General features: G+C 47.2%; 1 protein-coding gene across 1 annotated transcript in view; it reads left to right on the top strand.

The window, feature by feature from the left end:
* Positions 1-26,335, top strand: part of DCC (DCC netrin 1 receptor) — a 496,140-nt gene that overhangs the window by 405,204 nt on the left and 64,601 nt on the right. The window contains exons 15-17 of the mRNA XM_071730797.1: positions 6,295-6,489; positions 18,526-18,621; positions 25,985-26,223. Of these exons, the coding sequence (XP_071586898.1) occupies positions 6,295-6,489; positions 18,526-18,621; positions 25,985-26,223 (530 nt within the window). The remainder of the gene's footprint in view (positions 1-6,294; positions 6,490-18,525; positions 18,622-25,984; positions 26,224-26,335) is intronic.

The raw sequence follows: 26,335 nt of genomic DNA, 5'->3' as shown, positions 1-26,335 counted from the left end.
CCAGGAAAAGTTTGAAAGGAAGGCTGATGAGCATGTAATTAAAAGTGATTTATGTGGCAAGCTGAAAGGAAAAAAAAATAGAATTGACAGACAGGTCTGTGTTCATAAAACTTGATTATTAAAAAGAGTTTAAAAAATGAGTTTTATAGGCTTTAAAAAGTAGTTTAAAAAAAATAGTTGTTCACAAGCTGCTCCTTGGCTTTCTGAAAGAAGAAATCAGGGTTTAGCTCTGAAGTTTGAATGGTTTGAAAGAAATCAGGTGAAAGATTTCAGGAGCAGCAGCACCTGGAATCCCTGCTCTTGTCTCCAGGTGTCACTCCTTGGGATGCTGGGATCTCCTCTGCTGCTTTCTGGGATTTTGGAGCCTTTGCTGGGGGATTTCAAGGTTTTAAATGGTTCTGTGCCCCTTGGGGAAAGATTTTGGGTTCAGGCTGAGCTGCTGAGGAGGAGTTGCTGGGGTAAGAAGGTTCCTCTTTTTCCTCCTCCTGTTTGTATCCTACGGGCTGGGGAAGGGATTGGGGGGCACAGGAGGAGCTGGAGCCTTGGGATCAGGGGGGGAAATGCCAGTGTCTGCTCCAGGGTGTGGATACTCCTGGGAGTATGTGCTCCAGGGAGTATGTGCTCCAGGGAGTGTCTGCTCCTGGGAGTGTCTGTTCCAGGGGGTGTCTGCTCCTTGGAGTGTGTATTCCTGGGAGTGCCTACTCCAGGGAGAGTCTGCTCCAGGGAGTATCTGCTCCAGGGCGTGTGTACTCCTGGGAGTGTCTGCTCCTTGGAGTGTGTATTCCAGGGAGTTTCTACTCCAGGGAGTGTCTACTCAGGTAAGTGTGTGTTCTGCTCAGTGGGTACTCCAGTGAGTCTGTGCTCCCATGAGTATCTACTCAGAGGAGTGTGTACTCCAGGGAGTGTGTATTGGGGTGAGTGTGTACTCCAGTGAGTCTGTGCTCCCATGAGTACCTACTCAGAGGAGTGTCTACTCCAGGGAGTGCCTACTTGGGTGAGTGTGTGTTAGGGTGAGTCTGTGCTCCTATGAGTGTGTACTCCTGGGAGTGTCTGCTCCAGGGATTATCTACTCAGGGGAGTGTGTACTCCAGGGAGTGTGTATTGGGGTGAGTGTGTACTCCAGTGAGTTTGTGCTCCCATGAGTATCTACTCAGAGGAGTGTGTACTCCAGGGAGTGTGTATTGGGGTGAGTGTGTACTACAGTGAGTTTGTGCTCCCATGAGTACCTACTCAGAGGAGTGTCTACTCCAGGGAGTGCCTACTTGGGTGAGTGTGTATTGGGGTGAGTCTATGCTCCTATGAGTGTGTACTCCTGGGAGTGTCTGCTCCAGGGATTATCTACTCAGGGGAGTGTGTACTCCAGGGAGTGTGTATTGGGGTGAGTATGTGCTCCAGTGAGTTTGTGCTCCCATGAGTACCTACTCAGAGGAGTGTGTACTCCAGGGAGTGTGTATTGGGGTGTGTGCTCACTGGGTGCTCCAGTGAGTCTGTACTCCCATGAGTACCTACTCAGAGGAGTGTCTACTCCAGGGAGTGCCTACTTGGGTGAGTGTGTGTTAGGGTGAGTCTGTGCTCCTGTGAGTGTGTACTCCTGGGAGTGTCTGCTCCAGGGATTATCTACTCAGGGGAGTGTGTACTCCAGGGAGTGTGTATTGGGGTGAGTGTGTACTCCAGTGAGTCTGTGCTCCCATGAGTATCTACTCAGAGGAGTGTGTACTCCAGGGAGTGTGTATTGGGGTGAGTGTGTACTCCAGTGAGTCTGTGCTCCCATGAGTATCTACTCAGAGGAGTGTGTACTCCAGGGAGTGTGTATTGGGGTGAGTGTGTACTCCAGTGAGTCTGTGCTCCCATGAGTACCTACTCAGAGGAGTGTGTACTCCAGGGAGTGCCTACTTGGGTGAGTGTGTGTTAGGGTGAGTCTATGCTCCTATGAGTGTGTACTCCTGGGAGTGTCTGCTCCAGGGATTATCTACTCATGGGAGTGTGTACTCCAGGGAGTGTGTATTGGGGTGAGTGTGTACTCCAGTGAGTCTGTGCTCCCATGAGTATCTACTCAGAGGAGTGTGTACTCCAGGGAGTGTGTATTGGGGTGTGTGCTCACTGGGTGCTCCAGTGAGTCTGTACTCCCATGAGTACCTACTCAGAGGAGTGTCTACTCCAGGGAGTGCCTACTTGGGTGAGTGTGTGTTAGGGTGAGTCTGTGCTCCTATGAGTGTGTACTCCTGGGAGTGTCTGCTCCAGGGATTATCTACTCAGGGGAGTGTGTAGTCCAGGGAGTGTGTATTGGGATGAGTATGTGCTCCAGTGAGTCTGTGCTCCCATGAGTACCTACTCAGAGGAGTGTGTACTCCAGGGAGTGTGTATTGGGGTGAGTGTGTACTCCAGTGAGTCTGTACTCCCATGAGTACCTACTCAGAGGAGTGTGTACTCCAGGGAGTGCCTACTTGGGTGAGTGTGTGTTAGGGTGAGTCTGTGCTCCTATGAGTGTGTAATCCTGGGAGTGTCTGCTCCAGGGATTATCTACTCAGAGGAGTGTGTACTCCAGGGAGTGTGTATTGGGGTGAGTATGTGCTCCAGTGAGTTTGTGCTCCCATGAGTACCTACTCAGAGGAGTGTGTACTCCAGGGAGTGTGTATTGGGGTGTGTGCTCACTGGGTGCTCCAGTGAGTCTGTACTCCCATGAGTACCTACTCAGAGGAGTGTCTACTCCAGGGAGTGCCTACTTGGGTGAGTGTGTGTTAGGGTGAGTCTGTGCTCCTGTGAGTGTGTACTCCTGGGAGTGTCTGCTCCAGGGATTATCTACTCAGGGGAGTGTGTACTCCAGGGAGTGTGTATTGGGGTGAGTGTGTACTCCAGTGAGTCTGTGCTCCCATGAGTATCTACTCAGAGGAGTGTGTACTCCAGGGAGTGTGTATTGGGGTGAGTGTGTACTCCAGTGAGTCTGTGCTCCCATGAGTATCTACTCAGAGGAGTGTGTACTCCAGGGAGTGTGTATTGGGGTGAGTGTGTACTCCAGTGAGTCTGTGCTCCCATGAGTACCTACTCAGAGGAGTGTGTACTCCAGGGAGTGCCTACTTGGGTGAGTGTGTGTTAGGGTGAGTCTATGCTCCTATGAGTGTGTACTCCTGGGAGTGTCTGCTCCAGGGATTATCTACTCATGGGAGTGTGTACTCCAGGGAGTGTGTATTGGGGTGAGTGTGTACTCCAGTGAGTCTGTGCTCCCATGAGTATCTACTCAGAGGAGTGTGTACTCCAGGGAGTGTGTATTGGGGTGTGTGCTCACTGGGTGCTCCAGTGAGTCTGTACTCCCATGAGTACCTACTCAGAGGAGTGTCTACTCCAGGGAGTGCCTACTTGGGTGAGTGTGTGTTAGGGTGAGTCTGTGCTCCTATGAGTGTGTACTCCTGGGAGTGTCTGCTCCAGGGATTATCTACTCAGGGGAGTGTGTAGTCCAGGGAGTGTGTATTGGGATGAGTATGTGCTCCAGTGAGTCTGTGCTCCCATGAGTACCTACTCAGAGGAGTGTGTACTCCAGGGAGTGTGTATTGGGGTGAGTGTGTACTCCAGTGAGTCTGTACTCCCATGAGTACCTACTCAGAGGAGTGTGTACTCCAGGGAGTGCCTACTTGGGTGAGTGTGTGTTAGGGTGAGTCTGTGCTCCTATGAGTGTGTAATCCTGGGAGTGTCTGCTCCAGGGATTATCTACTCAGAGGAGTGTGTACTCCAGGGAGTGTGTATTGGGGTGAGTGTGTACTACAGTGAGTTTGTGCTCCCATGAGTATCTACTCAGAGGAGTGTGTACTCCAGGGAGTGTGTATTGGGGTGAGTGTGTACTCCAGTGAGTCTGTGCTCCCATGAGTACCTACTCAGAGGAGTGTGTACTCCAGGGAGTGCCTACTTGGGTGAGTGTGTATTGGGGTGAGTCTGTGCTCCTATGAGTGTGTACTCCTGGGAGTGTCTGCTCCAGGGATTATCTACTCAGGGGAGTGTGTACTCCAGGGAGTGTGTATTGGGGTGAGTGTGTACTCCAGTGAGTCTGTGCTCCCATGAGTATCTACACAGGGGAGTGTGTACTCCAGGGAGTGTGTATTGGGGTGAGTATGTGCTCCAGTGAGTCTGTGCTCCCATGAGTATCTACACAGGGGAGTGTGTACTCCAGGGAGTGTGTATTGGGGTGAGTATGTGCTCCAGTGAGTCTGTGCTCCCATGACTATCTACTCAGAGGAGTGTGTACTCCAGGGAGTGTGTACTGGGGTGAGTATGTGCTCCAGTGAGTCTGTGCTCCCATGAGTATCTACTCAGGGGAGTGTGTACTCCAGGGAGTGTGTATTGGGGTGAGTGTGTACTCCAGTGAGTCTGTGCTCCCATGAGTACCTACTCAGAGGAGTGTGTACTCTAGGGAGTGTGTATTGGGGTGTGTGCTCACTGGGTGCTCCAGTGAGTCTGTACTCCCATGAGTACCTACTCAGAGGAGTGTCTACTCCAGGGAGTGCCTACTTGGGTGAGTGTGTGTTAGGGTGAGTCTGTGCTCCTATGAGTGTGTACTCCTGGGAGTGTCTGCTCCAGGGATATTCTACTCAGGGGAGTGTGTACTCCAGGGAGTGTGTATTGGGGTGAGTGTGTACTCCAGTGAGTTTGTGCTCCCATGAGTATCTACTCAGAGGAGTGTGTACTCCAGGGAGTGTGTATTGGGGTGAGTGTGTACTACAGTGAGTTTGTGCTCCCATGAGTACCTACTCAGAGGAGTGTGTACTCCAGGGAGTGTGTATTGGGGTGAGTGTGTACTCCAGTGAGTTTGTGCTCCCATGAGTACCTACTCAGAGGAGTGTCTACTCCAGGGAGTGCCTACTTGGGTGAGTGTGTATTGGGGTGAGTCTATGCTCCTATGAGTGTGTACTCCTGGGAGTGTCTGCTCCAGGGATTATCTACTCAGGGGAGTGTGTACTCCAGGGAGTGTGTATTGGGGTGAGTGTGTACTCCAGTGAGTTTGTGCTCCCATGAGTACCTACTCAGAGGAGTGTGTACTCCAGGGAGTGTGTATTGGGGTGTGTGCTCACTGGGTGCTCCAGTGAGTCTGTGCTCCCATGAGTACCTACTCAGAGGAGTGTGTACTCCAGGGAGTGTGTATTGGGGTGTGTGCTCTACTCAGTGTGTACTCCAGTGAGCATTTTGCTACGGGTGCAATTTGATTTTTTTTTTTTCTATTATTATTGTGAGTAGCAACTTTTGAGTGAATTTTTCAACTTTTGAGTGAATTTTTCAACTTTTGAGTGAATTTTTCAACTTTTGAGTGAATTTTTCAACTTTTGAGTGAATTTTTCAACTTTTCAGTGAACTTTGCAGCTTCCCAGTGAATTTTCCTCAGCCCTGCTTTGCCCTCATCAGAAGCTCTGCTTAGAAAAGTGTTAATTTTGAATTTTTTCCTGACTTTTTCCAAGGTTTACAGTGGGAATGCTTCACAACTGGGAAGTGCCTTTTGTTGGAGTTTGCATCCTTTTGTCCTATGAGACTTTTCTGGGTTTTTTATGGATTTTCCTCCCTTCTCCTTGGAGCCTTCCCTAGAAGGTGTCAGCTATTATATTGCAAGCCTTTTTTTGGGGGGAAAAAATAGTAACTTGTCTCTTTCTGCTCTCAAAAAGACAAATTACTGTGCAACTCCTCTGAAGAGACTTGTGATATGGTGGTGAGCATGGAAACTCAGACAAAAGGCATTTCCTCATCTGACTTTGCTGTAAAATGGAATTTTTAAGGAATTTCAGCCAGGAAAAGCTGTAAATAAATCAGCAATAATTTCAGTTTTGGAGGAGTTTTTCGAGCAGCTTCCGAGCAAGGGTTGAAATTTCCTTCTGGTTTTTGTGGGGAAGAGAGAGATGATGGCCAGGATAATCTAGGATGTTGTTAACAAAAAAAAAAAAATATTTTGTTTAAATAATCTGTGAGCACCAAGAGAACTCATCCAGGCAGCTGTCAGGATCCCACTGAACCTGGGAACAGGGCAGGGAAAAGTTGCGGATCCAGGTGATGAGTTGGATTTTCCTGCTAAATTTCCCTTGCATCCTGATGCTAAAAGGTGGAAAGCAGTAGGAGAAGTTGTGTTGAAAGCAAGGAAAGGATGGAGCTCAGAAATGGAACTGCATGGAAGCTCTGCATGAACCCCTTGGGCTCTTGGTTGGGGCTTTTTTTGCGCCGAGGTTTTCATCGGAACGCGAACCTCGAGGAGAATATTAATTGTTTTTTTTTTTCTCTCTCTCTTTTTTTTTATTTTTTTTATTTCTTTGTTCATTCTCATCTCAGAATCTCAGGTTCCTGACCAGCCAAGCTCTCTTCATGTCAGGCCCTTGACCACAAGCATTGTCATGAGTTGGACCCCACCACTCAACCCCAACATCGTCGTCCGCGGGTACATTATCGGCTACGGGGTGGGCAGCCCCTATGCAGAGACTGTGAGGGTGGACAGCAAACAACGGTATTATTCCATAGAAAACTTGGGTGAGTTCTTCCCTTCATTCCCTTCCTTTCATGGCACAAGGATCTTCTGGTTTTGTAGGTTTATTTCCAGGTTGTTCCTAGTGTCTTTTTTTTTTTTTTTTTTTTTCGGCCGTTTTCGCCTTCCGTGGTTTTTCTGGCTTCGCCTTCAAACCTCAGGATCTTCTCAATATATCAAATTTCTTTCCTCAAAAGCTGATTTTATACAGTTGATTCTATTCAATCGTGTGCTGTTAATCCTGATTTTTATTTCTGCCAAGACCTAAAGATGGTTTTCCCCAGGCTGGTCCTACCCCACGTTTGAGTTAAGTGGCGATCGCACAGCTCGGGTTTGGGGTCTGTCAAAAGGGTGCTGAGAGGCAGGGTTTTTTTTATTATTTATGGAACAGCCTCTCTCACACTTCAGCTCAATTCTCAGCCTGCTATGGAGGGATCTGGATCCTTCCAGTGGTGACAGAGCAGGGAAACAGCTCCAAGTTTAAAGGAAGTCAAAAAGTTGAAATAGTTTCTTCGCCGTTGCTTCTTTAGCACTTTTATGGCCAAAAAAAAAGAAGATTTCTGCTTGGTCACCTGGGAATGGTCAAATATTACAGGAGGATTCATTGTCTTGGTGGTTTAGGGGTGCACATCTAGGGTAGGGAGCTCAATTGTGTAGGACCAAAGATCTGGAGCTGTTTTTCTTTGGAATTAGAATTTCCCAACACCATCCAACTGCATCGTCCTTGCTCCTTTCTGCCTCCTTGGGAAGCCAAACTGCTTGGATTTTGGTCATCAAACAACTTGACTGGTTCCAGGTGGATATTTTCTGGCAGAGGTCATTTGCAGAGAGCAAATACTCAAATATTCCTTGGGTTCTACAAAAAAAATAAGGTAGAATTGGTCATGTTTGGTGCCAGGGTGATGTGGTCATGGAAAATGGGAAGAGGTCTGACTGGACTCTGGAGGGACTTTTGTGGGATCTGAAAAGCTCTTCCCAATGAGTGTGTGTCTGTTGCTGGTCAGGATTAAATGAGATGTTGTGTTTGGGTTTTTTTTTTATTGAAAAAAAAGGGATTTTCATTCTGTTTTAAATTGTTGTTGAGTTTTCAGTTGAGTCTTTCACAGGTGTTGACCCAAAAGGACTAGAAAATTATCTAGATAAAATATTATTATATTTCCAGGAGGACAATGCCTCATTTTAGGAAAGTTTTTAAGCCTTGAAAAAAACCTAAGGAAAAAAACTGGAGCTCATCTTGGAATATTCTTTTCCTGTCTCTTTTTAACTGGAACTTTTGATCCTCCTGGCCCAGGGATGAAAGCAAAGAGCAGAATGTGCAGCCAAACTCCAGCCAAGACTTTTCTGAGTTTATTCCCTCTCCTCCCAGCAAGCCCTGAAGCTCCAGACATCTGCAAATGGGAAGATCTGATGAGAAAACTGGTAATGGATGAGAGCAGCTCTTGCTTAATTAGTAGTTTGGAGAATTTCAGTGACCAAATGAATAATAATGAGGTTTTAACCCCCCCAGGGAGGTCATTTGATGATGTAGGAGGGGCTGAAAAGTCTCTCCTGGTCTGGAAGGACCAACAGAAAGAGCTCTGAATGGCACCATCAGAGTTGCAGCTCTTGGGCTTTGCAGATCCCTGAGTTATTCAAGGAATTAAACTTAAAAAAAAACAAAAAAATTACCTAAAAAAATCAATTATCACAGGTGACAAGCAATGAAGATAAAGCTTTTAAAGCTGAATTTAGAATTTTAACAAATCTACTGAGAGGAACACAGAGTTGTCTTTGAGTCTCCTTCATTTGAACTGCAAACCAGGTGAAATTTGACCTCTACCCATAAAGGAGGCAAAAAACCATTTTGTTTTATTGCAAAGAGAGAGCAAGAAGCTGCTGCTTTTTCTTTAATCTTTGCAGATGACAGTTGGGGATTAAAACAAAGACATGAAAGGGAGGGGAAAAGCTTTTTAATGGAGTTTGGGGTTGTTTTCTCCCCTTTGCATTTTTAATACGAAATGCAGCAGCTACAAAAGAAAAGAAAAAAGATGTTAAATTTTCTGCATCTCCCTCTTTCCCTCCTAAATCACATTAAAGCACCACTCTAACAAGTTAAAGACACTTCCAAGCTCCAGGGACTCTTCATTTGCTTTCTTCTCTGTCATTTAGAGGTCTCTGCCAGTTCTGCAAATATTTTCCTCCCATTTTCTTCCCCTTCTCCCTGACTTAAAAAAATTCCCCTGTTCAAAAGGATCAGTTTGGGATCTGTGCATTATTTCCATCCCAAAAGCTCACCCAGAACTCCCCCAAGCCAGATATTTGGTGGGGATTTGAAGTCTTGAAGTCTTCTCCTTTTTCAATAAATTTTAGCCTCCCCATATTCCCTCTGGGAGGGAATTTTTGGTTCAATTCTGACTTTCCTTGACTTTTTTTACACCTCAATTCTGCATCTGTAAAATATAAAAATAGATTAACAGGCTTTTTCCTGAGCAAATATTTAGGATCTCTTGACAAGAGCCAGAAAAGCTGAATTTTTCCCTTTGTTGGGGAATCAGCATCCCCAGATCTCCAAGTTCTGCATCTCCCAGTTCTGCAAATATTTTCCTCCCATTTTCTTCCCCTTCTCCCTGACTTAAAAAAATTCCCCTGTTCAAAAGGATCAGCTTGGGATCTGTGCATTATTTCCACCCCAAAAGCTCACCCAGAACTCCCCCACTCCAGATATTTGGTGGGGATTTGAAGTCTTCTCCTTTTTCAATAAATTTCAGCCTCCCCATATTCCCTCTGGGAGGGAATTTTTGGTTCAATTCTGACTTTCCTTGACTTTTTTTACACCTCAATTCTACATCTGTAAAAAATAAAAATAAATGAACAGGTTTTCCTGAGAAAATATTTATTTTATCTCTTGACAAGAGCCAGAAAAGCTGAATATTTCCCTTTGTTGGGGAATCAGCACCCCCAGATCTTCAAGTTCTGCATCTCCCAGTTCTGCAAATATTTTCCTCCCATTTTTCTCCACTTCTCCCTGACTTTAAAAAAATTCCCCTGTTCAAAAGGATCAGCTTGGAATCTGTGCATTATTTCCATCCCAAAAGCTCACCCAGAACTCCCCAAGCCAGATATTTGGTGGGGATTTGAAGTCTTCTCCTATTCCAGGGAATTTCAGCCTCCCCATATTCCCTCTGGGAGGGAATTTTTGGTTCAATTCTGACTTTCCTTGACTTTTTTTACACCTCAATTCTGCAGCTGTAAAAAATAGAAATAAATGAACAGGTTTTCCTGAGCAAATATTTATTTTATCTCTTGACAAGAGCCAGAAAAGCTGAATATTTCCCTTTGTTGGGGAATCAGCATCCCCAAGAGCAACTCTTAATATAAATATGAGCAAGAATATTTTTAGCCAAGGGAAGTGGGACCAGGTGATCCTTGAGGTCTCTCCCAACCTGCTCTTCTCAGATTTGATTTGATTTTTATATCCATCCATCAACTAAAAAAAAAATAAATAACTTTAGAACAGCTACGACCCAGAGCAACAAGAGAGATGAGCTTTCCCCATGATGTTTTGTTGTTATTTTTCATGGCTAAATGCCTGAAAAAACCTTTCTCATCCACAATTTGACCCTCCTGGTGCATTATTGGTCTTTCCTCCCCTCTCAGGAAGCCTCCCCAGTCATTTTTTATTCATTTTCCATGTGTCTTACACTTTTTTGCTTCACCACTGGAGTCGAGCTGGGTTTCTGGCATCCAACCCAAAGGTACCTGAGCTGCAGAGGGGTTTGGGGGTTGTTTTTTTCCTTCTTTTCCATCCCTCCTGCCAGGGAGTGCCCTGAGCTTGCCATGCACCCTGGGAGCTGCAAAAGTTCACAACTCTGCAGGAGCTCAGTTCTCAGCTTGCTCTGATCCACCTGGGCTTTGGAAAAAAAAAAAAAAAGGCAAAAAAACCAACAGCAAAAAGGCAAAAAACCAGCAACAAAAAGGCAAAAGCCCTGTGCTAGGGTGCACCCAGGAGCTGAGGAAGATGAAGACATCTGAGGAGGTGCCATCTTCCCACAAACCAACTGCACATCAACTCCTGCACTCCAGTAAAATAAAAACACTCAACTGCTGCTCATTGGGAATTCTCTTTAGAATCATAGAATCATAGAATTAGCTGGGTTGGAAGGGACCTCAGAGATCATCAAGTCCAACCCTTGACCCACTGCCCCTGTGGTTCCCAGCCCATGGCACTGAGTGCCACATCCAGGCTCTTTTTAAATGTCTCCAGGGATGGAGAATCCACCACCTCACCGGGCAGTCCATTCCATTGCCTGATCACCCTCTCTGTAAAAAAATTCTTTCTGATATCCAGCCTAAATCTCCCCTGGCACAACTTAAGACTGTGTCCTCTTGTCTTGTTGAAAGTCGTCTGGGAAAAGAGACCAACCCCCCCCTGGCTCCAACCTCCTTTCAGGGAGTTGGAGAGAGTGATGAGGTCTCCCCTGAGCCTCCTCTTCTCCGGCCTCAACACCCCCAGCTCCCTCAGCCTCTCTTCATAGGGCCTGTGCTCGAGTCCCTTCACCAGCCCAGTTGCCCTCCTTTGGACCTGTTCCAGGACCTCGATATCCTTCCTGAACTAAGGGGCCCAGAACTGGACCCAGGACTCAAGCTGTGGCCTCCCCAGGGCTGAGCACAGGGGCAGAATCCCTTCCCTGGACCTGCTGGCCACGCTGTTCCTGAGCCAGCCCAGGATGCCATTGGCCTTCTTGGCCACCTGGGCACACTGCTGCCTCCTCTTCAGCTTCCTGGCAATCCAGACTCCCAGCTCCCTTTCTGCCACTCTCTGCCCAGCCTGGAGCTCCCCAGGGGGTTCTTGTGGCCAAAGGGCAGGACCCGGCCCTTGGAATCTTCAACCTCATCCCCTTGGCATCAGCCCAACTCTCCAGTCTCTCCAGGTCCCTCTGCAGAGCCCTCCTGCCTTCCAGCTGATCCACACTCCCCCCAGCTTAGTGTCAGCTGGGAATTTGCTGCTGATGGACTCAATGCCCTCCTCTAAATCCTCACTCAAGATATTAAACAGCACTGGGCCCAACACTGATCCCTGGGGGACACCACTAGTGACCGGCCGCCATTTTGATGCAGCCCCGTTCAGCACCACTCTCTGGGCCCGGCCCTCCAGCCAGTTCCTAACCCAGCACAGAGTGCTCCTGCCTGAGCCAGGGCCTGACAGCTTTTCCAGGAGAATCCTCTGGGAGACGGTGGCAAAGGCCTTGCTGAAGTCCAGGTAGAGCACATCCACAGCCTTCCCCTCAACCACCTGATCATAAAAGGAGATCAGGTTGGTTATGCAGGACCTTCCCTTTCTAAACCCGTGCTGGTTGGGTCTGATCCCTTTGCTCCAGTAGATCTCTCCCTTGTGTTCCACGAGTGAAAAGTTTCCAGAGTGGACCTGGATCTCTCTAAAAAAAAAACCCCAGAAGTGTGAGTGACAGCTTTGGCACCCACCTGCCCCAATTTTTTTTGGAGGTGAGGACCCTGCAGGGTTGTGGCCTGTCCCTGCTGTCACCCAAAGGCTCCTCCAAGGGCTGTGTTGGCTGAGAGATGTTGTCCCAAGGACCCAGCTGTGAGAAGAAGACATCAGGATGGAGCAGAAGAATGGAAAACCCCAGGTGTTGCCACCTAAGGAATTTTTGGGAGATGCCCAGAGCCTCAGTTTGTCCCCCAAAAAGTTGGGATGTGCCCTCAGCAGCTGCCACTCAGGTTGGATTAAACACAAGAAGTTGTGGCCCTTGGAAGTGGAGGTGTGGAACCCTCTGAGCTTGGTCCCTCCCATCTCAGATGGGCAGAAAAATGCTGAATTTTCAATGAGATAAAGATTGGGAGCATGGCTGAATATCAATTTTTTTTTTTTTTGAGCCACAGTAGTGCCTGGAGGTTGGAGGTGAGATGAGGGGTTCATTGCCTGCTGAATATCCAAATATAAGGGAGGACTCTGCTTCAAAGAGAAGAATTTATGGGTAAAACCAGAAGAAAACAGAAGGAAAAATTAATTTAAAAACCAGAAGAGAAGCCAAAAAAAAAAACAAACCAGGGCCTCATTCACCTTTCCTGAAGAAGTGAATCCATGTTTTGGCTTTTTTCTATCTCCCCTCTCAAAATAAATGGAATTTTTCTAAAAAGGGAATTTTCCTGGGTCAGAAATTTCTAATTTGGATGCTATTTTAAATTAAATCTGAATTTAAATCCTGAACTACCCTGTGGTTGGCCCAGATGATGCTTGAGGTCCCTTCCACTCTTCTTCAAAGAGAAGAATTTATGAGTAAAAACAGAAGAAAACAGAAGGAAAAATTAATTTAAAACCAGAGGAGAAGCCAAAAAAAAAACCAGGGACTCATTCACCTTTCCTGAAGAAGTGAATCCATGTTTTGGCTGTTTTCTATCTCCCCTCTCAAAATAAATGGAATTTTTCTAAAAAGGGAATTTTCCTGGGTTAGAAATTTCCAATTTGGATGCTATTTTAAACTAAATCTGAATTTAAATCCTGAACTACCCTATGGTTGGCCCAGGTGATGCTTGAGGTCCCTTCCACCCTGACATTGTGTGATTCTAAACAAAAAAAAATTGCTTTTCAGGAGAGAAAAGGTGCTTAAACCCCAGGTTATTTACCTGACTTGCTTTAAATGCTGGATGAAACCTTGGGGCTTGGCAAACAAGGCTGGCAGATTCTCAAATTTTAGATTTTTTTGGTGGTTTCCATTCCCAAAGGAGATCTTTGCCCCATCCTTTGTCATTTTGGAAAATATTCTTGAATTTTCCAGCAGTGGGTGAGTTGAATTTTATTTCATTCTTCTCTGTAATTCTGGTTCAGTTTCCAAAATATGAAAATATATCTTAATTCTCTTGTTTTAGGGAAAGGATAAGCCACTGAGAGATCTCTTATTTTATTGAAAGCAATAATTTAGGGTTTTTTACCCATTTTAGCCTTTCTGATAATGACTTTTCTCCACATTTCTTGATCCATTCCAGGAAATAACACCATAAAAATCACCTCTTCCCCCACCCTGGCACTGGAGCCCTTGCTGCATGGTAAAAAATATCCAGAAAAAGAAAATAAAAAAGAATTTTTTAATTAAAAGAAGAATAAATAAAAAGAATAAAAAATAATAATAAATAATAAATATAAAAAATATAATAAAATAATAATTAAAAATATAATAAAAAAAGAAATAAAAAATAATTTTTTTTCTAGCTGACCATTGGGAGGGTTTCAACCTGCTAAGTCTGTTCTAAGGGGAGTTAATTTGAGTTGTTAATATGAATTAAAATTAATTTTTTAAATTAATATTTTTTAATTTTTTAAATTAATTAATTAAATTTTTAATTAATTTTTTTAAATTTTTTAAATTAAATTTAAAAATTTAATTTTTTTGTGGGTTTTTTTTACCTTGTGGCCAGAATTTCTGGGTGATGCTAAAATAGAAACCAGAAAAGGAGGTGGGGAAGGGGCTGCTGAACCCCTCCAGGTTTTTCTTTTTTTTTTCCTTTGGGATCTACCTGGGGTTGGAATTGTTTTTCTTTTTCTCTCCTGCCTTCTCAGACCTCAATAACCCCAATTTGTAGAGTTTTCTCTGACTTTTGGCCTCTACATCACCTTCTCCTGGCAGATTTTTCCAGGTGACAAGGTGGGATTTTTCCATCAAGCCAAGCAGGAGGAAATTCAGCTTTTTTTCCACTTGTTTTTTGAGCTAATTGGGTGTGACTGCTTTTTTTTTAATTTTTTTTTACCTCTTTTTAATGTCTTTCAGCATCAGGGCAGAATTTTCTCCAAGATCTTTTTTTTTCTATTTCCCAGGAGTGACTTTGCTTTCAGGTCTTTCTATTGGGTTTGTTTTTTTTTTTCCTTTTTTTTTTTTTTTGACCAGGAAACCCTTTTCCTTATTTCTATTTTCTTGGCTCCATTGCATTCAAATATTGGCTTTAAAATTAGAATTTCTTGGCTACATTGCATTAGAAAATTGAAGAAAAAAGCAGCTTGGAGTGGGATGAGGGATGTTTTAATGATGAGCAAAAGATTTTATCAGCTTTGGCTCTCCCAAGGTACCAACCTGAGAGAATTTACAGCTCTGTCCCCTCAGATAATTGTAAATTGGGGACCTGGGAATTAATTATAATTATAGAAAAAAAAAAAAAAAAAAGGTCTGGAAAATCATCCAATTCTGCTCCCACCCTCTTTCCAACACTGAGGATTTTGCTTTGAGTTGGGATGTTTCAGTAGCCAAGAATCTTTTTGCTGTTCCCAGTTTCAAGAGGGCAATAAATTCAACATAAAAATTAAATGTTTGTCCAAAAGAAAAAAAAAAAAAAAAAAAAGAAGAGGTTTTCTTCTGCCTGGGAAAAAAAAAAAAAAAAAAAGGAGAATATTCTCTCTTTCTTCAGACTAAAAAATAGAAATGGTGACAGCAGTGGTTTAGATTTATGTTCCTTGCTGGCTAGAAAAAAAAAACTGAAATTTTTCCCAGAATTCTTGCAGTTGCCCCATTCCTGTCCTCTCTAAAGCATTTTCCTGGTTTAAAAAAAATTAGTGTTTAAGGGGAGGTGATTTTCTGACTGCTCTTTTATGACTTTTATCCTAAACCAAGTGAATTCCTTAAATTTTCATCATCAAGGGAAATATTTCTCCAATGCATCAATCCCTTGCATCCCAAACTCATCCTATATGGACACCAGAGCTGGGATAGGAGTGGAAGGAACAGTCTAGACATGGATTTCTTTCCCAGAAAATGTAGGATGGGACATCCTGAAGCTCTCAGCTCTCTATTGCTGAAGAAATCTCCACAGGGAACCTGGAGAGTGAAATTAGAAATTAAAATAGTGGGAAGAAATAAATACAGAATAAATATAATTTATAATTAGAAATAGAATTTATAAAAATAGAATATTTATAAAATATAGAATATTTATAAAGTATAGAATATTTATAAAGTATAGAATATTTATCAAATATAGAATATTTATCAAATATAGAATATTTATAAAAATAAATAGGCTAATAAATAGTGGGAATCATCTGAAAATCTCTGCTACATCTCTGGGCATCCCAAAATAATTTTTTTTGTGAGTAATGTCATTACAGGGAGTAGGAAGTGAATTAATAACCAGGCAGTTCTTAATGCACCAATCCTTCACGTGGCAATTTTTATTTTTTTTTTTAATTTAGCTCTGCCCAGGAGTCACCTGAAGGCTAAAAAAATAATTCCACTGATTTTTCTGGGTGTAAAATTAAGTTATAAAATATTAGGAGGGGGGTTGGTGGGGGAATATTAGGAACAATCTGCAAGGAACAAGCAGCTAAAACAACAGCAAAACCAAGCAGGTAAAATCAGCTCAAAAAAAAAAATCAAAAAAAATATGGGATGTGTGGAGGGGGTGAAGCAGTTTGCATGGAAAAAAAATGAGGAAAATGGCTTCTTTTCTTTTCCTGAGAAAAAAAGGAGCAAAAAGCAAGGTGGGACTGAGAAATATATTTAGAGTAGACCTGTGATAAACCAGGACCCAGGAGAACATGGTCCAAAAACTGCTCAAGTGGCTGTTCCAGATGTAATTCTGAAATTTAGGAATTAAGGAATTAATTCCTTAATTCTGAAATGAAGGAATTAAGGAGGGAATTTTTTTATGGGAATTTCAGGAATCCACAGCACCACATCAAGCAGCTCAGCCTCCATCCTCCCCAGGACAGCAGCAGCTCCTGGTGAGGGGGTTGGGATGGCTCCCTGCCCCCCAGAGCTCAGCCCCATGGATCCAACTCCATCCAGAGCTGGTTGGGAAGGCCCTGGCAGCATTCCTTGATTTTTTATGGCACAGGAATTATCCTCATGTCTGTGTCTCCCATTACACCCTGAGATGGGCCCAGCAGAGGCACAAAGGTGGCTCCAGCTGTAGGTTCCAGTTGTAGGTTTGAACTTAAAGAAGGGGATTAAAGAACTTGAGCTCATTTCTGATTAAAAAAACCCCATAAAATTGAGACCCAAGTTTCCCAGACTGGGAAATGTTCCAGTCCCATCCCTGGAAATGTTTGTGGAGAGCTTGGATGGGGCTTGGAGCAACCTGGGATGTGGGAGGTGTCCCTGCCCACCAGAGCTCAGCCCCATGGATCCAACTCCATCCAGAGCTGGTTGGGAAGGCCCTGGCAGCATTCCTTGATTTTTTATGGCACAGGAATTATCCCCATGTCTGGGTTTCCCATTACACCCTGAGATGGGCCCAGCAGAGGCACAAAGGTGGCTCCAGCTGTAGGTTCCAGTTGTAGGTTTGAACTTAAAGAAGGGGATTAAAGAACTTGAGCTCATTTCTGATGAAAAAAACCCCATAAAATTGAGACCCAAGTTTCCCAGACTGGGAAATGTTGCCAGTCCCATCCCTGGAAAAGTTTGTGGAGAGCTTGGATGGGGCTTGGAGCAACCTGGGATGTGGGAGGTGTCCCTGCCCATGGAAAGGGCTCAGCCCCATGGATCCAACCCCATCCAGAGCTGGTTGGGAAGGCCCTGGCAGCATTCCTTGATTTTTTATGGCACAGGAATTATCCCCATGTCTGGGTTTCCCATTACACCCTGAGATGGGGCCAGCAGAGGCACAAAGGTGGCTCCAGCTGTAGGTTTGAACTTAGAAGGGGATTAAAGAACTTGAGCTCATTTCTGATGAAAAAAAACCCCATAAAATTGAGACCCAAGTTTCCCAGACTGGGAAATGTTGCCAGTCCCATCCCTGGAAAAGTTTATGGACAGCTTGGATGGGGCTTGGAGCAACCTGGGATGTGGGAGGTGTCCCTGCCCCCCAGAGCTCAGCCCCATGGATCCAACTCCATCCAGAGCTGGTTGGGAAGGCCCTGGCAGCATTCCTTGATTTTTTATGGCACAGGAATTATCCCCATGTCTGGGTTTCCCATTACACCCTGAGATGGACCCAGCAGAGGCACAAAGGTGGCCCCAGCTGTGGGTTTGAACTTAAAGAAGGGGATTAAAGAACTTGAGCTCATTTCTGATTAAAAAAAACCCCATAAAATTGAGACCCAAGTTTCCCAGACTGGGAAATGTTCCAGTCCCATCCCTGGAAAAGTTTGTGGAGAGCTTGGATGGGGCTTGGAGCAACCTGGGATGTGGGAGGTGTCCCTGCCCCCCAGAGCTCAGCCCCATGGATCCAACTCCATCCAGAGCTGGTTGGGAAGGCCCTGGCAGCATTCCTTGATTTTTTATGGCACAGGAATCATCCCCATGTCCCATTACACCCTGAGATGGGCCCAGCAGAGACACAAAGGTGGTTCCAGTTGTAGGTTCCAGCTGTAGGTTTGAACTTAAAGAAGGGGATTAAAGAACTTGAGCTCATTTCTGATAAAAAAAACCCCATAAACTTGAGACCCAGCTTTCCCAGACTGGGAAATGTTGCCAGTCCCATCCCTGGAAAAATTTGTGGAGAGCTTGGATGGGGCTTGGAGCAACCTGGGATGTGGGAGGTGTCCCTGCCCCCCAGAGCTCAGCCCCATGGATCCAACCCCATCCAGAGCTGGTTGGGAAGGCTCTGGCAGCATTCCTTGATTTTTTATGGCACAGGAATTATCCCCATGTCCCATTGCTCCCAGAGATGGGCCCAGCAGAGGCACAAAGGAGGTTCCAGTTGTAGGTTTGAACTTAAAGAAGGGGATTAAAGAACTTGAGCTCATTCCTGATAAAAAAACCCCATAAAATTGAGACCCAAGTTTCCCAGAGAAGCCGTGGCTGCCCCATCCCTGGAAAAGTTTATGGACAGCTTGGATGGGGCTTGGAGCAACCTGGGATGTGGGAGGTGTCCCTGCCCATGGAAAGGGCTTGGATTTAGGTTAATTTTAAGGTCCTTTCCACCCACCCCAGTCTGGGATTCCAGGAGAAAGAAGAAGGATGGGCAGCAGTTGTTCTCATCGCTTCTGTCGCGTGGATGTTTTCCCAACTTTTTCTCTTTTTTCCTTGTTTTTTTAAGGAAAGTGCTCATCCCTTTTCCACCCCAGAGAGTCTCTAACAATCTCTGCTTTGTTTTGCCTCATTTCTTCTCTCCTGCAGAGCCAAGTTCCCATTATGTCATCTCCTTAAAAGCCTTCAACAACGCAGGGGAAGGAGTCCCTCTCTATGAAAGTGCCACCACCAGGTCCATGACAGGTGAGTTGCAACCTCCAGCTCCTGAGCTGCTCCTCCTCAACAAACTTTTGCCTCCCCCAGGGGCACATCCAAGCATTTTGGTCAAAGCAATGGAAGAAAAAAATCCTCTGGCTCCCTGCTGGAATAAATCAGCTTTATTTGCCACTTGATGCTGGAGTTGAGCTTTTTACCCTCTCCAGAACTTGGCTGTAGAAATGGGATGGGATGCTTGTGAGTGCTTGCTCTTCAGGGTGGGTTAACATGGGTGAAGCATGACTCCCAAATAATCCCAAGCCCAGGGGAGGATGGTGGTGAAGGATTTGGCTGATTTAAACCCCAAGGAAATAATTTCTTGGGTTCTGAAGCAGTTTAAATGCAAGGGAGCTGATGAAAAATCTCCCCGCTGCATTCGTGCACATTGACAGCATAGAGAGAGGGGTTGAAAAAAGTAAAGGAATGGACTGGTGAGGTTTTTTGGGGCAGGATAAGGGATTTGAGCAGCTGTTTTTTCCCAGGTGCATTCTTGGGATGTGATCAGAGCTCCAAAATCTGATTTATTCTTACATCTTCCAGGCTGCCTCGGGCTTTTTCCACCCTTGTTGGTGGGTGGGGGTTAAAAGAAGAGTTTGGTGGTTAAAAGTTTGGGGTTAAAAGAAGGGTTTTTTTAAAAAAAACCCAAACTCCAATACGTGTGTTTTTTCCTTGGAGGGCATTTGGGAAAGTTTTTTTTCCTTGGATTTCACCCATGGTGTTCAGAGCTGCCTGGAAGGGGAGCTGTGTCACTGAGAGCAAACCCAATGACTGACGCTGGCTTGGGTGGACAGCAAGGAAGAAAGCAACCAAATGGCCCTTCTGGGGCTCTCCAAGGGATAAAACCTGGTTTTGTGAAGTATTCCCATAAAAATCTTGGAAAGTCAGAAGGAAAAAAACAGCTAAAATAAAATTAATTGCACAATGAAGGGCAACTAATGAGCTACATTCCACATAGGGAGTGTCAGGGAACTGCTGACTCAAAATTATTTATCTTTCTTCTTGTCTGGAGCCTACAAAGGTCATTTTTGCTGAATGTGTGTCTTGTAACATCTTTTTCCTGAGTTTGCCTCAGGATCCAAATTTAATTTTATTTTTAAGTTGTTTTTTTTGGTGCTTTTTTTTGCTTTTTTTCACCCTCTTGATTTCAGTTAAAAATTACACAGCTGGCCTGTGGGATTTGGGTTCCTGTCTGAGTATAAATATAATTAATTCTCTCATAAATCAAAGGCTGTCCAGGTGTGAAAAAGATAATTTAGGCTTGGGGAGTTGACTTGATCAGCATCTGCAAAACTTGACCTCAGTTCTCTCTGTAACTGCTGGGAAATGTCTGTACCTGGAGCTTCCCCAAACTTCCCACCCATGGGACCCCTCCAGCAGCCTCATCCTGGGCAAACAGCTCCAAAAAGGGTTTTAGCAAAGCAGAAAAGCACAGGACCTGGATTTCCTAACCCAGCAGCACTTCAAAAAGCCCTAAAATTCTGTGTGTGGCCATTTAGCATCCAGAGAGATGCCCTTGGGGGGATCTGGTTGAAAACTCAAGTTGAAAACTCACAAAACCAAAGAGAGCAAGGAGCTGTTTGATGTCAAGAGGTTTCCAGGTGGATATAAACAGCAAATAAAAGTTGGTTGGGAGGCGGAGACCAGATCTGGGGCCTTCTTTGCAGCTTCCAATGGATTAGAGACGTTTCCTCAGGTCAGGAGGGATGTGTAGTGAGAACCACAATTCCCCAGGTGTCGCCGATAATGAACTGGGAGCTTAGGCCCAGCTGTGCCCAATAATTAGGGCCTGCCCCAGCCGGAAATGGGCGGGGCTGAAGGGCAAAATAAAAGGCATCTCCCAGAAGCAGAAAGAGACAAGAGAGGAAGACGCCTGAGGAGAGGGATGGCAAGAGAGCTCCTGAGAAGAGCCGTGTCCCCAAGAGAAAGGCTCGCCGCAACAATTGGTGGAGAATGCGGGCAACAACAGCAGCCGTGAACGCTGAGGTGATATAAAGAGCCCTACACGACCATGTTGGTTGCGGGAAGCTCTACAAAGCCAGGCTTAAATGCTGAAGGCGATATAAAGAGCTTCGAATACGCAACCACATCAGATGGAGCCACTACGATGGTGCGGGACGCTCTATAAAGAGCTCCAAAAACGCAACCACGGGAAGAGCTCCACAAGGCCAGGCTTAAATGCTGTAGGCGGCGTGAAGAGCTCGGAATAGAAGCCCAGCACGGCAAGGTATGAGGCTCGAAGGGCGCAGCGAGTTGGCGCGCGGAATTCAAACCCGAGGAATGCTGAAGCGGAGCTCTGAGTGCGCATCAAGTCAGTGCGGTCCTGAAACGGAGCCTCCCAGGGACACGCGACAGTGCGGTCCTGAAACGGAGCCCCCAGGGACACGCGATGCGGTCCTGAAACGGAGCCTCCCAGGGACACGCGACAGTGCGGTCCTGAAACGGAGCCTCCCAGGGACACGCGATAGTGCGGTCCTGAAACGGAGCCTCCCAGGGACACGCGACAGTGCGGTCCTGAAACGGAGCCTCCCAGGGACACGCGATGCGGTCCTGAAACGGAGCCCCCAGGGACACGCGATAGTGCGGTCCTGAAACGGAGCCCCCAGGGACACGCGACAGGGCGGTCCTGAAACGGAGCCCCCAGGGACACGCGACAGTGCGGTCCTGAAACGGAGCCCCCAGGGACACGCGATGCGGTCCTGAAACGGAGCCTCCCAGGGACACGCGACAGTGCGGTCCTGAAACGGAGCCTCCCAGGGACACGCGATGCGGTCCTGAAACGGAGCCCTAGGGACACGTGATGCGGTCCTGAAATGGAGCCTCCCAGGGACATGCGATGCGGTCCTGAAACGGAGCCCCCAGGGACACGCGATAGTGCGGTACTGAAATGGAGCCTCCCAGGGACACGCGACGCGGTCCTGAAACGGGGCCCTAGGGACACGCGATGCGGTCCTGAAACGGAGCCCTAGGGACACGCGAAAGTGTGGTCCTGAAATGGAGCCTCCCAGGGACACGCGACAGTGCGGTCCTGAAACGGGGCCCTAGGGACACGCGATAGTGCGGTCCTGAAACGGAGCCCCCAGGGACATGCGATGCGGTCCTGAAACGGAGCCCCCAGGGACACGCGACAGTGCGGTCCTGAAACAGAGCCCCCAGGGACACGTGATAGTGCGGTCCTGAAACGGAGCCCACAGGGACACGCGACAGTGCGGTCCTGAAACGGAGCCTCCCGGGGACACGCGACGCAGTCCTGAAACGGGGCCCTAGGGACACGCGATAGTGCGGTCCTGAAACGGAGCCTCCCAGGGACACGCGACAGTGCGGTCCTGAAACGGAGCCCCCAGGGACACGCGACAGTGCGGTCCTGAAACGGAGCCCCCAGGGACACGCGATGCGGTCCTGAAACGGAGCCCTAGGGACACGCGATAGTGCGGTCCTGAAACGGAGCCTCCCGGGGACACGCGATAGTGCGGTCCTGAAACGGAGCCTCCCGGGGACACGCGACGCGGTCCTGAAACGGAGCCTCCCAGGGACACGTGACAGCGCAGTCCTGAAACGGAGCCCTAGGGACACGCGATGCAGTCCTGAAACGGAGCCCCCAGGGACACGCCATGCGGTCCTGAAACGGAGCCTCCCAGGGACACGCGATAGTGCGGTCCTGAAACGGAGTCCTAGGGACACGCGACAGTGCGGTCCTGAAACGGAGTCCTAGGGACACGCGACAGTGCGGTCCTGAAACGGAGCTCCCAGGGACACGTGATGCGGTCCTGAAACGGAGCCCCCAGGGACACGCGATAGTGCAGTCCTGAAACGGAGCCTCCCGGGGACACGCGATGCGGTCCTGAAACGGAGTCTCCCAGGGACACGCGACGCGGTCCTGAAACGGAGCCTCCCAGGGACATGCGATGCGGTCCTGAAACGGAGCCCCCAGGGACACGCGATAGTGCGGTACTGAAATGGAGCCTCCCAGGGACACGCGACGCGGTCCTGAAACGGGGCCCTAGGGACACGCGATGCGGTCCTGAAACGGAGCCCTAGGGACACGCGAAAGTGTGGTCCTGAAATGGAGCCTCCCAGGGACACGCGACAGTGCGGTCCTGAAACGGGGCCCTAGGGACACGCGATAGTGCGGTCCTGAAACGGAGCCCCCAGGGACATGCGATGCGGTCCTGAAACGGAGCCCCCAGGGACACGCGACAGTGCGGTCCTGAAACAGAGCCCCCAGGGACACGTGATAGTGCGGTCCTGAAACGGAGCCCACAGGGACACGCGACAGTGCGGTCCTGAAACGGAGCCTCCCGGGGACACGCGACGCAGTCCTGAAACGGGGCCCTAGGGACACGCGATAGTGCGGTCCTGAAACGGAGCCTCCCAGGGACACGCGACAGTGCGGTCCTGAAACGGAGCCCCCAGGGACACGCGACAGTGCGGTCCTGAAACGGAGCCCCCAGGGACACGCGATGCGGTCCTGAAACGGAGCCCTAGGGACACGCGATAGTGCGGTCCTGAAACGGAGCCTCCCGGGGACACGCGATAGTGCGGTCCTGAAACGGAGCCTCCCGGGGACACGCGACGCGGTCCTGAAACGGAGCCTCCCAGGGACACGTGACAGCGCAGTCCTGAAACGGAGCCCTAGGGACACGCGATGCAGTCCTGAAACGGAGCCCCCAGGGACACGCCATGCGGTCCTGAAACGGAGCCTCCCAGGGACACGCGATAGTGCGGTCCTGAAACGGAGTCCTAGGGACACGCGACAGTGCGGTCCTGAAACGGAGTCCTAGGGACACGCGACAGTGCGGTCCTGAAACGGAGCTCCCAGGGACACGTGATGCGGTCCTGAAACGGAGCCCCCAGGGACACGCGATAGTGCAGTCCTGAAACGGAGCCTCCCGGGGACACGCGATGCGGTCCTGAAACGGAGTCTCCCAGGGACACGCGACGCGGTCCTGAAACGGAGCCTCCCAGGGACATGGGATAGTGCGGTCCTGAAACGGAGCCTCCCAGGGACACGCGATAGTGCGGTCCTGAAACGGAGCCCCCAGGGACATGCGATGCGGTCCTGAAACGGAGCCTCCCAGGGACACGCGATGCGGTCCTGAAACGGAGCCTCCCAGGGACACGCGATAAGACTGGTGCGGTGAATGCTCAGAGAAGCCTCTGCATGGCCAGGCATCCCGAGGGGGCGAGTACCAGCGAAAGCTGAGCTGGTGTTCTGAGACCTCATCTCCTGCTGATAACAGAGGCTAAAGAGGCGAAAAAGCCGGTAGGAGCCCGAGCTTTCCCTCCACATTTCAATCAAAGGCTAAGAAAATTGTAAAAATAAGGAAATGAAAGGCCGTAATATAAGAATAATTGTAAGAAAATTGTAAAATTAAGAAAATGAAAGTGTTTAAAAAATAATGAAATGTTTATGGAAAATAAGGAAATGTTTAAATTAATTGTAAATTATTGTGAATTAATTGTAAATTATTGAAAAAATGAAGTTTATTTTTCAACAAACAACAAAAAGGGGGGAAATGTAGTGAGAACCACAAGTCACCAGGTGTCGCCGATAATGAACTGGGAGCTTAGGCCCAGCTGTGCCCAATAATTAGGGCCTGCCCCAGCCGGAAAGGGGCGGGGCTAAAGGGCAAAATAAAAGGCATCTCCCAGAAGCAGAAGGGGAGAAGAGATGAAGATGCCTGAGGAGAGAGACAGCGAGAGAGCTCCTGAGAAGAGCCGTGTCCCCGAGAGAAGGGCGACAGGGATGTGTTCCAGAAATGGAATTCTCTTGGTTGGATGAGGCAAACTAAACCCAACCTCTTTCCATGATCTTCTCTGTGTCCACCATCAGTTTTCAGCCTGGGAAAGGATGTTCAGAGGTTGCTAAAATACCAACTCAGCTCCAGGCACATCAATTCCCATCATAAATTTGTGGAAAAAAAAAATCCCAGTACAACCAGGTGTTGCTCCCCTTTGGAAAACTTGCATTTCAGGAGAAGAAGCTGTTGCTTTTCCACTTGCAGCAGGACTGGGAAAAGAAGAACTTCAAATAATGATGTTGGAGTTTTGGATCACTACAACCACAAATGGGTTCTTTCATTTCCTTCTGCTCTCCTGTTGGAACTTTTATGGGGCTTTTTTGGGTGGAAGAAGCTACACAAGAAGCTGGTAGAACCTAATATCATTTTAAACATCCTTCTCTCCTCTGCTTTCCCTCTGTGACCTCCCCAGGTGCTGAATGATGAATTAAAAGTGATCAAAGAGTGGCCCAGGGAGCAGGCAAAGTGCAGCTGCTGTCAGTGAGGAAGCAGTTGAGTCATTTATGCTCTGATTAATTAATTAATTAACTTTATTTTAGGGGGGGAAAACCAAACCCAACCCCCACAAACAACAGAAAAAAAAATCTGGTGCTCTCACTCTGCTTTTCCCCTCTGCCTTTTGGAACTTTATTTAAAGAATTAAGGAGCAAGTAAAGACTGAGGCAGTAAATACAGGTTTAAGAGAGGCCAGAAGCTGACTGGGGGGCTCACCAAAGCCAGAAATAATTAAACTGGGGAGCAACTGGTGGCTGTGGAAGTGCCACCACCCTGCAACAACTCAATAATTAACCCAGGCAGAGTTTGTTGCACAGGACGTGGTGCTCAGGGCCTGAGTCCCCAAAACCCACCCAATCCCAGAGATGGGGGAGAGGAAGAAGCCCACTTGACCATGGATGTGCACTTTTTTCACGAGATAAATGAGAGTAAAACCAAGATCTTCCCTTCAGCAGGGAAGTTGCTGCATCCTGGGATGCCCAGCAGATGTTCTTATGGATGCAGATGTTGCTTTCAAGAGCCTCAAGCCACCAAAAAAGCCTCAAAAAGGCTGCTGGGAGAGGAAATGTCTATAAATATGTTGTGCTAAAGAGGTTGGAAGCTGGAAAACTCTCTGCTTGGGAGGTGTGTCCAATAATGGGTGATTTCTGCAGTCATGGAGGTGGTTCAGTCATTTGAGGATGAAATAAGAACCATTCCAGTGGTGGAATTTTTCAAGAACAGGTAAATAATTTTTAAGAAAAGAACCACACACTGATTTCATCTCTCAGGAAGCAACCCCAGCCTGGGAATGTTTAAGCAAGGCAGGTGAAAAGCACTCAGGGCTGGGGAGTTTTGTTGTGGTGATGGCTTCTCATTTTGTGCCTTAATGCCTTTCTTTCTGTTCTCCTCCTGTCCCTCCTCCTCATTAATGCCATGCATTTAACCCATTGTGTCCCCCTTTGGTGGCTGTTTGTCTTTTGCTTTGGTTCTTTGGTTTTTTTGGTTTTTTTTTTTTTTTTTTTGGTTCTCTTTCTTCATTTCTTTCGGAATGCTCCTTTGGTGCTGGGTGGACCCAGATCCCATTGACCCATTAGAAGTTGATTTTTATCCTTTGCTTGATGATTTCCCTACCTCAGTCCCAGATATCTCCACCCCCATGCTCCCACCAGTAGGTGTCCAGGCTGTTGCACTGACACACGATGCTGTGAGGGTCAGCTGGGCAGACAACTCTGGCCCCAAAAACCAGAAGACACCAGAGGTTCGGTTCTACACGGTCCGCTGGAGGACGAGCTACTCCACGAGTGCCAAGTACAAGGTAAAGTTTGACCACTTGACCCATTTAGCAGCTCTTTCAACTCCTTTTGTTTCCTTTGCCAAAGCTTTGAGTTGCTTTTCATACCTTCCCTCAGCAGGAATTCCCATCTCAA

This window comes from Heliangelus exortis, chromosome Z, assembly GCF_036169615.1.
Source record: "Heliangelus exortis chromosome Z, bHelExo1.hap1, whole genome shotgun sequence".
NCBI lineage: Eukaryota > Metazoa > Chordata > Aves > Apodiformes > Trochilidae > Heliangelus > Heliangelus exortis.
This window is presented reverse-complemented; position numbering and strand designations above follow the sequence as displayed.